At 31.0% G+C, this 14,233-nt stretch overlaps 1 protein-coding gene across 1 annotated transcript in view; it reads left to right on the top strand.

The window, feature by feature from the left end:
- The window catches only part of LOC129981878 (uncharacterized), a 175,114-nt gene that overhangs the window by 142,274 nt on the left and 18,607 nt on the right, over positions 1–14,233 (top strand). The window contains exon 3 of the mRNA XM_056092917.1: positions 13,777–14,006. Within this exon, the coding sequence (XP_055948892.1) occupies positions 13,777–14,006 (230 nt within the window). The remainder of the gene's footprint in view (positions 1–13,776; positions 14,007–14,233) is intronic.

Raw genomic sequence — 14,233 nt, 5'->3', positions numbered from 1 at the left:
ATACGTTTTGAAGGGAGAAAAAGCAGGATGTGTTAGGGAAACTTGAAATAAATATATTTGGATAATCGGAAATATAAAAATTAAATTCTAAAATGTAGTATTCTGAAGTTAATCTTTAAAAATTCCCTCCAAAAGGCCAAAATATGTAAGACCTATTTCTGAAATCTTATTTTTATATTGTTGAGACAAACAAAAATTCAGCATACTGCTCAGAAAACTTTTCTCCATGATGAATCTGAAAATAAATTCTGAATTTGATTTGAAATAGCAGAAATACGATAAAAAAAATTAGAAATTTTAAGTTGAATTTTTTTTTTAGAATACTAATGCGCAAACAGAATCAAATATTTTATTTTTCATATGTATGTTCATGATAATTTTTACTGTGAATCAATGGAAATAATGTTATTTATTTATTGCTAATAATTTATTGCGAATTCCTCATTAGTACCAATAAATACATGGTGTTTCTATAAATAAAGTATCTCTATGTTGTCAATTGTGTATGAAAATCACTTTCCACTTCATGCTCTAAATACAATATACAGGGTGTTTATAAAGTCCCGGACCCATTTTGATGTTTAATAACTCATAAAATAATAAAGATATAAACACACTTATGACATTTATTGATGGAATAACTCATATATTTTCCTTTTCAGGTTTGAATATTTTTACTTTTGTAAATATCGTCTGCGCGTGTGGTTAATTTCAGATAATTTCATTTTCCAGTCTAAATATCTGTACTTTTCTAAATATTGTCTGCTTATTAATTGCATTTCTCTCTCTTTTTGTTTTTGGCAACTATTGCAATGTTATGTTTACTTTTGATGTGTTTGTTCTATGTAGTACTTTTGTATGTGATGTTTTATTCGAGCGGATATTAAGGAGAATGCATACACCACAAGAGAAAGCACAGATTTTATGGTGGTTCATAGAAATGAAATCGATAGTGCAAGCACAGAGAAATTTCAGAAGAATTTACCAAAAAGATCTTCCATCCAAAAACAGCATCTTGCGGTGGAAAAAGAATTTTCTAGAAATTGGAGGTATCGAAGATAAGAAACGTTCCAGACGTCCTTGCACAAGTAATTTTGATGTTGAGCGTGTCAGAGAGACATTTTTACACAATCCTAGAATATCTGTGAGATCAGCGGCAACAAAATTGGCTATGCCAATTTCGACGGTGTACAAGGTTATTAAGAAAAAATTAAGACTGCATGCATACAAAGTTCAAATTGTTCAAGTTTTGGAACCGAACGATAGACCTAGGAGGATGGCCTTTGCAACAGATATGCTAAGGAGGATAGAAGATGCTGCTGATTTTCTGAAGAGCATAATGTTCTCCGATGAAGCATCCTTTCATGTTTCTGGCATTGCTAATCGCCATAATGTGCGCAAATGGCTCTGTGGATGCCGACATGCTTGTCGCTACCTGGCGTGAAATTGACTATCGACTTGATATTCTCCGTGCGACGAAGGGGGCACACGTGGAAGTTCATTGACAAGGGTCAAGAAACTTTTTGAGTCTATTTAACCATTTATGTTATTAATTTAAATCTATCTTTATTATTTTATGAGTTATTAAACATCAAAATGGGTCCGGGACTTTATAAACACCCTGTAGATTATTATGTATTTAAGTGAATGAAGTCGCATATGGTTTTTGTTGAAATGAATCATAACACATAAATCCATACATCCAGTCTTTCATCTCATTTCAATGTACGTTCTATGTACAAAAGAAAAGTCGGAGAAAACTTTTGTACCATAACCGTCATGTTCATAAAGCAGAATTATTTATCTCGCATTTTATTTTTATCAATCTTTGAGGGAAGATGGATGTTTTTCCTTTTTGTAACATGATTTTGAATTGATTTCAATAGAAAAGCAGTTATATGCAAAATGGTCTGCTTTCTGAAAAAAGATTTTCAGAAGGCGATCGAACAGTTTGTGAACCATCTTTCATATATTTATTCATTCAGACGTTCGTTCCTCGTTCTCGATTGTGCGGCAGACGCTATTGAACATTTCTACAAAGTATCTAGTGTTCGGCACTATGGCCCAATAAAACGGAAGGAAATGCCAAATATTAATCATCCCGATATATTGTTAGATGGGGGAGATAGCGCGAAAATAAAACGGGGAAGAAAAGTTGCAGTCAGTGCGCATGTCTTCTCTAGTGAACGCGGAAAGGGAATATTTATTTCTTTGTCCGGATAAAAGTCGTCTACTTGACTGATAAAATATTACTTTCAAAAGAACGTATAATTCTTGCAGTTCTGTTTTAAAAGGGTAATAGCATAGAATATATACTTTTTATAATTATTAAGAAAAGCGAAATTTACATTATGGAAAACTGTATTTCAAAATAAGGAGTTATATATTTTGTATACATTCGATTAATTTTATTGGAGATACCTAAGAAAAATTATTCTTAATCAAATATGCGATTTTCTAAATTAATTTTAATTAGATATCCATATATATTCGCAGGCTTGGCATTGATTATATTGTAATAAGGAATTTAATTTAATTTGTAGGGGACGGTTCTATAATAGTAAACTGTTTATCAGAAACTTGTCAAGAATTAAATATTTAATTTTGCATACAAATTTCATTATTTATTAAATCTCTAAGAATACTGATTTTTTTTTATTATTATGGTTATTTTTAGAATTAAGTTAATTTGGCTCTTAATCGACAAAAACTTATATTGTAAACCTTTGAAACTCAAATGATATGATGAAATGTATAAAAGTATTCGTTTATGAAGTCCAAAATTTGGGCAGGGTTCAGTTTTAAGACATGTTTTTGAATAGTTGCAGTGGCGCATTTTTGCTCTGAATTGGCAGTAAATATATTTCATTCATCAAAACATAATACAATCAAACATGATTTAATTTGGAATTTTGAAAAATAGATTTGAATCATTTCATTTTTCTGAACTTTTCTTAATAACTTCTAAAGTTTTCTACCCTATCGTTTAAAATTGAATAGAAATTACATTTGAACATATGTGCAATTGAAAGAAAGAATATTATTATATAATATTTAACTTTAACTATTCTAATTTAATATTTTTAGCTTCTAATCCCCCTAAATACTCCACAGTTTTCACGGCTGAAATAGTTGATAAAACGAAATAGCTCATTGTTCACTATATAATTAGAAACAATTTTCTAGATATCAAAATTATCATCGATTGCAAATCTTCTTTAATGGTAATACTATTTACACAAGAAAGAATGTTATTCGCTAATGAATTAAAAAAAAAATCTTCTTACAATAATAAAATCACATTCACTTAGAATACAGTGTGGGTTTAAAAAAACTGTTGATATCAAAATGGCACCATAAATAAACTATAAAAAAAGATGGCAATAATAAAACAATAATTACAGAATGGTAACACGATGGGATATTACAAGAAAAGGTAACTTTACAAAAAAATTAATACAATTAAAATAGCAAGACTGCTAGGAGTTTTTTATATATCAATAAATTCCACACCGGCTATTGAATTTTTGAAAAGCATCAGACACGACTCTACAATAAACCAGCAACATGTGTCTGCGGAATAGAAAACTCAATGGAACATATTCCTTTGTAATGTTCCATCAGATAAAATAAAAAAACCTTGTAGTCAGAAGGCAAAAAAAAAAAAAAAAAAAAAATGAGACATTAAAAATCTAATAATTCCTTCTACTCTTTTGTAAACACTTTAAAGAAATTGTCCACCTAGCAATAACAACTGAACTTAATCAAGTGGTTGAACCTTACTAATTCCCGCTTTGACTTTGTATATCTCTTCACTGGAAGCTGCATTAAAATTTTTCTTGGGTTGCTTCAAATCGTTTTGGATTAGACAAAAGCTAATTTTGTCTATATTCTTCTTTATCTTGATCTCTATAAGTTTTTCTTTCTCTTTATTTGTTTTTTAATTATTTTTATCTATATTTTATTATTTAATTTAAAAATATTTTCTTTTATTAGATTTATTATTTTTTAAAGTTATCTGGATGTGTATGTGTCTATGAAATATTTGTTTCAAATTCTTAATTAATTTATATAGTTTTAACTTTATTTATTTCCATATGTTATTTATTTCTTACTCTGATGATCTTTGTTTATGCATGTTATTTCTTACTTTGCTCATGCTCTCTGTACATAAGTTTTATGTACATATACAAATTTTGTTTTAATAAAGACATGCTGACAATTCATATGATCATCGATTTATATCTTTCTGAAGGTGGCTTTTGTTCTTAATTGTGTAAAAAAAATCTTTGACAGAAGGGGCTGGTTCTGGTCTTGTTTTTGATCATGTTTTCTTTGAGTGCTGAGAGTTTGTGTTTAGGCAACTAAACGTCTTCACTCCTAACGGTTCAGGCCAAGTCCAGGTTTCTTGATTGGAAATAATAGTTGTAATTTTAAATATCGAATAAAATTATTTTTTATTTTAAACTTACAATTTAATGCAGTTTACCCAAATATAGATTTTGCATTAGAATAATATTCAAATCATATCCTATTCAATTTTTAGTCGCCTCGTACCAAATTTTGAAATTTTCATATGCAGAAAGCATCTCTTATCTTACTGCGTTCATTTTTTATTTAATACTGCCATGGGTTATTGGATCATCATTGTAAGAAGAAATTTAAATGGGACATATCATATATCTACTCGTGACCACAATCGCTATGAATTGAAGTTAAAAGCCCTTTATCTAGTGTGAAGCATGAAGTAGTTATTTAATGAAGTTTGGAGAAGAAAGTGCCACCTGAGGTGTTGTCCTCGTCATGTGATCACAATTCAAAGTTGCGATATCTATCCCAAAATAGTTCTTGTATTGATTCAAAAGGGTCGTAAATCTAATAAAACTTAATTTAATATTATCATAAGCCAATGGCGTACCGGGAGTATGGAAGGGGCTGTAGGTATGACAGTAATCAGTCTTAAGAAGAGGCATGGAAGCAAAATGCAGGAACTGTTATGTCATTTTTTAATGATGAGAGTGTGTAAAAGTAATACTATGCGTCAATTACACTTGCTAAAGTATTGATTAAGAATGGGGAGCGAGATGAAAAAGTCATTTAATGCTCTGAATGCCATTCATCTTTGTTACCCGAAAGATAGGTAGTGTTTTGAAACGAAGTCTTGTTCGATTAATCGAGAAATTTTTTTTAGAAATTCTTAGAAATGATTGCATACAGAAAAGTAGTGCTATTTATTACAGGGGGTTTGGAGTTCCTTCGTAGCACATGCGCAGTCGTCGCAAGCGTTACTCGCAGTATCTGGTCGTGAGAGATCTGATCTCTTTATCGCAGTGGCACGCACGATCGTTTGACCTCTCGCCCCCTGAATGTCGGAAAAAGGTCCCAAAACAGTTGTACCGTAAAAAAAGACCCGTGGAAAAGTGAGTTATGGGTCTTTAAACGCTGTTTTCCTCGCTTGGGGTCAAGTGAGAAGCGTTTCTGACGAGGAACCAAATATTTGGCCTTCTAATTTCTTTTGCGACTCCCCCTCGCTCCCAGAGAGAAAAGAGTTACGGTTCCAATTACTCTTCGCTTTTTTCTCCCTCTATCTTCATTATCTCCTTCCGCCAGTTCATTTCAGCTTGTTCCTCTAAGTAGCTCATAAAATAAACAGTTTAGTCTAAAGTTTTTCTTTCTTTCTTTCTTTTTAGTTTCCTTCGTTCGTTTTGTTCTTCGTACTTATCACGTTTTATCTATAATTCAATTTTCTCTTTCCTTTCGGAAAGTTCTGAGAAACGAAATAGTCCCATTTCCCCCCTTCATGTAATAGTTGTTGTTCGATAACAGCTGACACTCGATAATAAGACACGCTAAAAAAAGGGGGGGGGGAGGCTGCTAAATATAGAGTTTAATTTCTGATTAGGAAAGTGGTTTCAAATTACTGTTATTTTATTTTATTTATTTATTTATTTATATTTTTCATGTCATACTTCGTTCCGTTTCGAGAAAAGAATGATTGGAAGAATATTCGTTAATTTTCTCTCTTAATTATTAAAATAATAAATGTTTAAAATAATTTATGCGTAATTTTTCCCGGTAATATTTAACAGAAAACTTTTTAAAAAAAATAATTTAATTCGCGGGAAAGATAATTTCATCCATTGATAAATCAAAAATTTGGTTGAATTTATTTCCATAAGATATTTTTTCCTATAAAATATCAAATCTTTTTGGCATGAAAATTTATTTTTAAATTTGTTTATTATTTATATGACTTTTTAAATGATTGGAGAGATTACAAAAGCCCAGTTCCCCAGCTCCAATCACAGACCCGACTTCGTTACTTTCTATTTCTTTGCAAAACTCAAGATTTTTAGATCTGTTATAAATGATCACTTGTTCCACACCATTTTTGGAGTAATATCCAAAACATTACTTCATTGTACATACTCTTTGCGAAAAATACTCCGACAGAGTCACTCAGCCATGACCATTGTACTGATTTTGCATTTTTTCACCCCACATGAAAGCTTGTAATGTCACCTGCCACCCATTATCCTCCATTTTTGAGAAAAATCTCTGAAGCACTCTTTCATTCTATATTCATTGGGGAGGAAAACCGTTAATGCCCCCCACATACACAACTGCTGTTCCATTTTCGAAAACTTTCATATTAAATAAAAGTTCAAGAACCTTAGGTTAAATAAATGTCTTTAAAATATCTTAATTGCTTCAAAAGACTATATTCAGTATTATTGAAATATGTATAAATATTAAAATTTAATAAAATTTCATTCACCTCCTAACTTACATATACTATCAATTTAAGCTATCTTTAACTGAATTCTTCAATAAAACGGTTTTTCTATTTTAATAGCCTCCTTTGGCGACCATTTATACTTCAACATTTTAATAATATTGATGTAATTTATTGAAAATATTTGACATTACTAAGTTTGAACAAAGTTAATAACAAATGAAAATACTATTTACATTGTTGTGCAGTAAACATAAAGCATTTTGGTTACCTATGCTTATAAAATGATGAAATTACATGACAAAATCGGTCCAGTTATTAAGACTGAAAGCTCTGTTAAGTTTTCATTTTTCTATATTTGTGAAAATGAAAATTTGTAAAGTATAGGCAATTATTGATACGTAAACGTTCTAATCTTTTAAATGAAATAAAAATAGGCAAGATCAGTACAGTAGTGAGGTTGGGGGACTAATTTTAATGGGGTGAAGGGAGACACATTGTCGACGCATGAACTTTCATATAAAACTAATAATAAAGACGAGCATGTGTGTTTATGCATTGGTGCTGTACAAACCAGATAGTTTGATCTACAGTCAACAAATTTCGCATTTATATACTTCGGAGATTGAAAATATGGATCTCAGAGCGATTTTTTAAAAACATTTTACTGGAAATTCATCTTAACTAAAATAAAGTAGAAATTTAGCTCGTTATCATTCGAAACTATTGCACCAAAATAAATTTTACGCCGTTTCAAAATTTAAAAACTCTTCTTTTAAATGATAACAAATTTAATATCCGTGCAAATTGTTACTGAATTTTGGCTATTAACTTATTTTATTTTTTGAATAATTTTTTTGTATCATTTCCAACGATAGGCTAGATTATTGCCCTGGAATTCAAACAGTCTTCAATATTTCATGTAATATTTTATCGTATGATTTTCTTCCTTTGTTGAGGGCCGCGGTGGCCTGGTAGTAAGGTCTCGGCTTCGGAACCGGAGGATTTCAGGTTCGTGACCCGATTCCACCGAACAACCGTCGTGTAAGGGGTCTGTTGCACGTTAAATCCGTCATGACCAAACGTCCTCCCGCTGGTGTGGTGTGATGTGGAGAGGGGAGTGCCTGCTCAGCTGTCGTCCTCGTCATCTGACAGCGGTTCAAAATGACGAGGTCCGTCCCAAAATAGCCCTAATGTTGCCTTAAACAGGACGTTAATATAATTAAACTAAACTAAATATTCCTTTGTTGACAGTTGAAGAAGAAAGATTCTGTATAATGTTTGTGTAGTTTACAAATCGAATAAAAAAGTGGTTGCAGTGATGCGGATTGTGGAAAATAGATGAACCCAAACATTTAAGCCTTGAATAGCGCCGTGATGTCATTAGACCGGTCTCCATTAGAAAGACTCATGTACAATGAGCAAATGTAAGAAAATTAAAATAACAAAGTTTTAATGGCTGATAATTTCACAGACGCCATGGACATCAAACTATTTCGAAACGATTTAACTTATATTAAATGTAACTAGATGGTTGCCAATGGCGACTAGTATGAAATATAAATTGATGAAATCGAACCAGTTGTTGCTGGTGGAGGATTGGTTCTTTTGTTTTCTTAATTGTAAAAGATAAAATTATATTAGATAAAAAAATAAGTGGAAAATTGATTATTGAAAAAATGAATTTATCTTGACGACCTCTATTTAATAATTTTTTAATTAAAATATTTTAATAATCTTAATCGCTTTTAAGGGAAAACAATCATAATTCTGAAAGATTTATTAGCTGATTTCAAGAAATTTTAGAGTGAAAAATGATTTTAATTGGCTTTTTCCTTATTGTTCCCAGAATTTAATACATATTTCGTTTGAATTTTTAAATGCTTAATTAAATATTGAATGGATTTCAGTATTGTTTTATGTGTGTTTTGTATATGGTGTAATATGTATTAAGATAAAAGAAAATTACGTTCTGCGATTTGTTGCTTTCTGAAAAAATATTTTTATTTGGCATTTGATTTACATTCTTCTGACAGTTGCTTCCCGTGACCCGAGTGGATAGAGAAATGGTGTGGGGTAGTCTACCCTTTACTTGTGATAAGACATACTTCTCACGAGAGGAGTTATGGTCCTTAAGACTCATCCTCAGTTCCTGCCATTGTTGTCGCCGTGATTCGGTCATTCAAATTTATCTATGTGCCTCAGGTCAGATCGTAGTAATCAACTTGTGGTGTGATTCACATTTCTAAAATTTGCAATCTAAATAAACAGTAAGAAGGTCACAGCCCTACTGCATTTGATTCGAAGCCTATAAGAATGTCCTCCGATTTATCATTAATACTTGCGTCGTCATAGTTTATCAGTAGATTTTCTCTCAGATGTAAACAAATGCGTTTTTATCTGAATTGAATGCAAGATGATGAATGTACATCGTTCTAATTTATTTGATCCAGAATCAGTAAATAAACATAAAATTAATTTGTTTATTCAGTTTTATTCAAATAAAACCGAAATATATAATTGAAAAAAGTGGATGTAGTTTTGTCCTCTAATTAACTTGTAAAGAAGGTATAAATGTTTTAATAATCATAATATGGAAATTTGATTTGGATTAATTTCGGTTTCAATTTGATTTCTGTGTTATTACAGAACAGTTATATGATTATTCTCTTAAATTTAAATTAAAAATTAAATAAGAGCAAAAAGTTATTTTACTATCTTGATCACAAATCATTTTCTTATTAAATAATTTATATATGCAAAATAAGAATTTCTTCCACTACTTCTAATATTTTTTTTGGAATATTAAGTCAGAACTCTAAAAAAAATCAAGACTAGAAAAAATCAGCAATGCCTTTGAAAAAATTTCGATCAGTTCAAGAATGTGAAGTTCATTTATGAAATAAAATCACATTTTTGAAATCCAAGATAGTGGAACCAATTTCACTTCAAAATAAGATTTCTCCAATTGATAACAGTAATCTTTTTTTTGTTTTTTGTATCAAAACGTTAGAATAATAATTTGGCTGGTTAAAAATAGAAGAATAGTTTGTATTAGATTTCACAAATCTACAGTTTAATATTGTTGTTTCTTATGGCACTTGCCATGGACAAGCCCGCTGTTACGAAGACAGCGATTTTAAGCCGGTGGGGGAGCGTCTCTTGTTTTTATTGTAGCGCCATCTAGGACCAAGAGAATGCCTTAGCTACACACACGTCGCAACCCTTTTTACGGGGCGGACTTCATTCACACATTTCATTCACTCATCCACAGATCGTCATTTAGACCTGAATCAGAGAACGGTCACCCCTGATCCAGTACCCCCAGCTCGACATGGAGGACTTTGTGACCACGACAGATTTATACGTGCGTCAGCCACCAAGCATGCGGGGAATCTTCGGCCGGCGGGGTTCGAACTCGCAACCTAAGGGACACGAATCCAATGCTCTATCAATCAGGATACAAATACTCTTTATTGTTTGCAGATACTTCTTTTTCTAAATCATATTTAAAATATGAGTTTTAAGTATTTGCTGTCCAAAGGATGATAAATGACACCACATTGATTGAAATAGCATCAGATTGTTTATCATGTCTTTCTAGGCCTCACTTTTTGAAACAATTGCCAAATCTATCCAATCAGACTGAGTAAAATCCATCATGCCTTCACCAAACTAGGCAATTCTTCTGATTGTACTAGGCAATTCTTCTGATTCTCATTTACAAAGTACATGAAGAGAATGTTGTGGAATCGTCAAAAAATCCGAACTTAAGATTTTTCAATTTTCACGTTTCACACCTGCCTGAGTCCGAAAACCACATTTTTGGAAAATGTTTGTCCGTCCGACCATCTGTCTATCTGCCTGCCTGTGAACGCCAAAGCTCAAAATTTCTTTTAAGTTCATTAAAAGGAATTTGATATGTGGTCTTTCTGCCAAATATGTAGATTTCTATAAAATTTTGAATGAAATCTATGCACTGAAGGCTCCTTCGTCTGTCTCTCCAAACGATCACGATGACATAAGGAGCTACATAAATAAAAGTTGGTATGCAGTTTTAGCATCGAAAATATAATTCCATATCAGATTTTGAAGTAAATCCGTTTTCGAGCTGATCGTCTTCTGATTCGTACATTTGCATGCATGTAAAAGCGATAACACAAAAGTGCAGACTTTTGTGTTATCTTTTGTGTTATTATGATCTTTTTATTAAGATAATAATTATGAGACAAATTTTGGTTCCAAATGGGGGGGGAGACTATCCAATTGTATATCTCCCCCTATATTACAAAGAAAAAAAATCTCATCTGCGGGAAATAAAAATGTGAGCATCGTAGCGCCCCCGACCTTGCCCCAGGTCAACTACTTTTATTAGGGTGGTTGGGTAGAATAACAACTTTATTGAAGGACATAAAAAAATTTGGGAGATTACCTCCATTGTTTTTTAACATGTCTTTATTAGCTCACTTTCTTGTTTGTTCTGTGCAAATTTTGCAATCGATTTTAAACTATCTCCCCGATGAGCGTAATACTTGAATTTTTAAACATAGCTCAGAACTGGACAATAATGCAATATAAAATTGCTTTCTTGTCTGTTCGGTACAAATTTTGCAATCAAGAACTTAGTTTAAAATCGATGGAGAAATTTCACGCACACATTACTAAAAAGCAGAAAATAATTATTTAAATAATATATATATATATTCCACATTTTAAAAATGAAATAAAAGTTATAAAATATTTTCTTCTAACCTCATACCGATAACGTGGTATATTACAAAAAGGATTTTTTTTTATTTAAATAATTATTTCAAATACTCTCTATACACAATTTTTTTTAACAATTTTTGAAATGTAATATTTCTTATAGCTAGGATTCCAACGAAATTTTTATAAGATGTTTTTGTTTTTTTAAAGGCTCGATTGGAAGTCTTTCAAAAAACCCAGAAATGACAGTTCATTTGTTTTCTTTCTCCAATCTTTTCTCAAGTCATTTTCTTTTTCTTTATGTATGCTAATGAATATCTTATGTGCCAAGTGTAGGCGAAATTAGCATGCAGATATTTGATTCTCTTCCTTCATCTTTTCAAGTCATAATAACGGTCTGATGAATCGTTTTTTAAAAAGTGTTTTCTTTCAATTATGTTTCAAAGACCCAACATTGCTCATACGGGAAGGGTGTATTATTTTTTTTTCCCAATATCATTCTCGGCTCTTTTTTTCAAGGTATTAAGGGTTGCTTTAAAATGCAAGTACACGTGGTTAAAAATACATTTTAGGAAAACAAAATGAATACAATGTCCTTCAAATTGAGCTTTTAAGAATTACTATCCATTAAAATTGTTTCATTATCTTTATTATAGAAAATAGAGTGCGAAAGTTTTTGTTTAGATGACATTTATTAGAAGTCAAATTCCGTTTTTAAAGAGCTAATAAGTTACTTGAGTTCGGAAAATTGAATAAATTTAAGAATAATAGAAAAAAAAATGAATATATTTTAAAATCTCTTTGCAGATATTTTCTTCACGTGGCTAGAAAAAAAAATTTGCTTTGAATGATTGCGTTAACTATTTTATATGTTACGTTAAATGTGATTAATCTCGTGATTCTTCATAATTATCACTAAACATATTGGTGGTTATAAATAATCACCGGTAATTATACATAAGCAACAGGTTATTACATTTTTCGTAACATATACATTTATTTAACATCACGTTCCATTCATTTTAAAAGATTGTATTTTTACTCGATTTTTCATATACTTTTTGATTCATTAAAATTTTGAAATATTTTGAACACTCATATTTTCTTGATGCTTAAATACTATTTTAATATTTTCAAGTATTATTTTCAGTAAATTGAATCAATTTGATTAAATTTTTATTTCATGCTCTTATCGCCATCTGCTGCTGAATTTGAGGGGGGAAAATTAATCTCAGGTTTTGTAATATTAGTAATAAAAAAGTATAAAGTTAATATTAAAAATTGGGAAATAAAAAATATGCAAGGTGTCCCTGAATTCGTGGCCAAACTTTAAAAGTAGGTAAAATACGTATAAATAAACATTTAAAAAGAATAATATTATGGGGTTGAAAATGAAAAGTATAGATGGAACAAGTAAGTGTATGTAAGTACAAGCAAGGTGAAAAAATACAATGTCTACGAGACACCATTTGACTCTGATAAGGACCTCATTGATTGGACTTTCAATTGCTGCTGCAACTACTCCATTCACTTGCTACATGCTACTACGCCTATAACGATGTTGGTGGTCGCACATTTGTGCGTTTTCTGTAACATAGTGTCAGTAAAGAAATTTCTTTTCATTCCTAAGCTTTTTGTTTTTTTCTGCCAAAACTTTTTTGTTCCAGTCCCACATTTCTATACAAAAAAAAATCTTTTTACGCATTTTATTTATTTTAAAGTTTGACTCATTAATTCAGGGATACCTTGTTTATACATTTTTTTAGCTAGCTAATAAAAGTGTGTTATTTAGACTTTTTGAAATGGTTATTTTCTTTTAATGAATTCATCGCTTAAAAAATATTATTACGTCTTGATAGTACATTTGAAGTAGATAGTAAAAGTAAGATTAAAGATTGATAGTAATTGATTCAATTAACTCTTTGCACTCGGATGGTGACTCTCAATCATCATTCAAGACTGTTCATCATTTTGACATTTTATTTATTTATTTTTCAATATTGATTGTTAAAAACGCCTACACAATGGTATAAAGTTATAGATTACTTTTTCAAAGAAATTTGACTTAAAACAAAAATGTATATTTATTTTGCAGAGCAATAAACAAATCTTTGTATTAGGTGAATAATGTTACAGCAAATTACTTTTCGAAGAGCAAAGGATTAAATTTTGGCTTATTAGCTCGTAAGCTGATTTTTTATTCTATTCATTTAATAAATATTTTCATTTCTGACTTGACGAGTTGCAACTGAAAATTTTACAATAAATGACAATTTAAAAAAATTTCATTTGATCATTCAAATATGAAATAGCAGTTGTTATTCTTTTTACAGAATTGCAAGAAGTCCGTGAGGCCAACGAACACTTCGTGCGCATGCGTTCAGGAGCTCGTTGTGGTGTACCTCGCAGCCAGGTAGTGTGTGTAAGAGACCTGTACCCAGACAAAGAGTTCTTGCCTCGTTGTACCCTCCTCCACAGGTGCACGGAGACTTCTGGATGTTGTGAAGATGATACAATGCAGTGTGCACCCAAAGCTATGCAAGAGGTGGTTCTGCATTTCTATGTAAGTATAACTGATCTTGCTGTAACGGTAACTGATATGTAGAAAAAGGTCAAAATCACATTGAAGATACGCATTTAATTTGCGATGTTATACGATAGAGAACCAAAATGGAGCAATATTTTTTTCATTGAACTGAGCATGGTATTTTAATTTTTAAATAGGTTTTCTTTCGGTATTCTAAGAGGATAAAGAAAACAATGCTCTATATAAACAACTGTGATTGACTA

Source organism: Argiope bruennichi, chromosome 8 (assembly GCF_947563725.1).
Source record: "Argiope bruennichi chromosome 8, qqArgBrue1.1, whole genome shotgun sequence".
NCBI classification, from domain to species: Eukaryota; Metazoa; Arthropoda; class Arachnida; order Araneae; family Araneidae; genus Argiope; species Argiope bruennichi.
The sequence above is the reverse complement of the archived record's forward strand: the minus strand, read 5'-3'. Positions and strand labels throughout refer to the sequence as shown.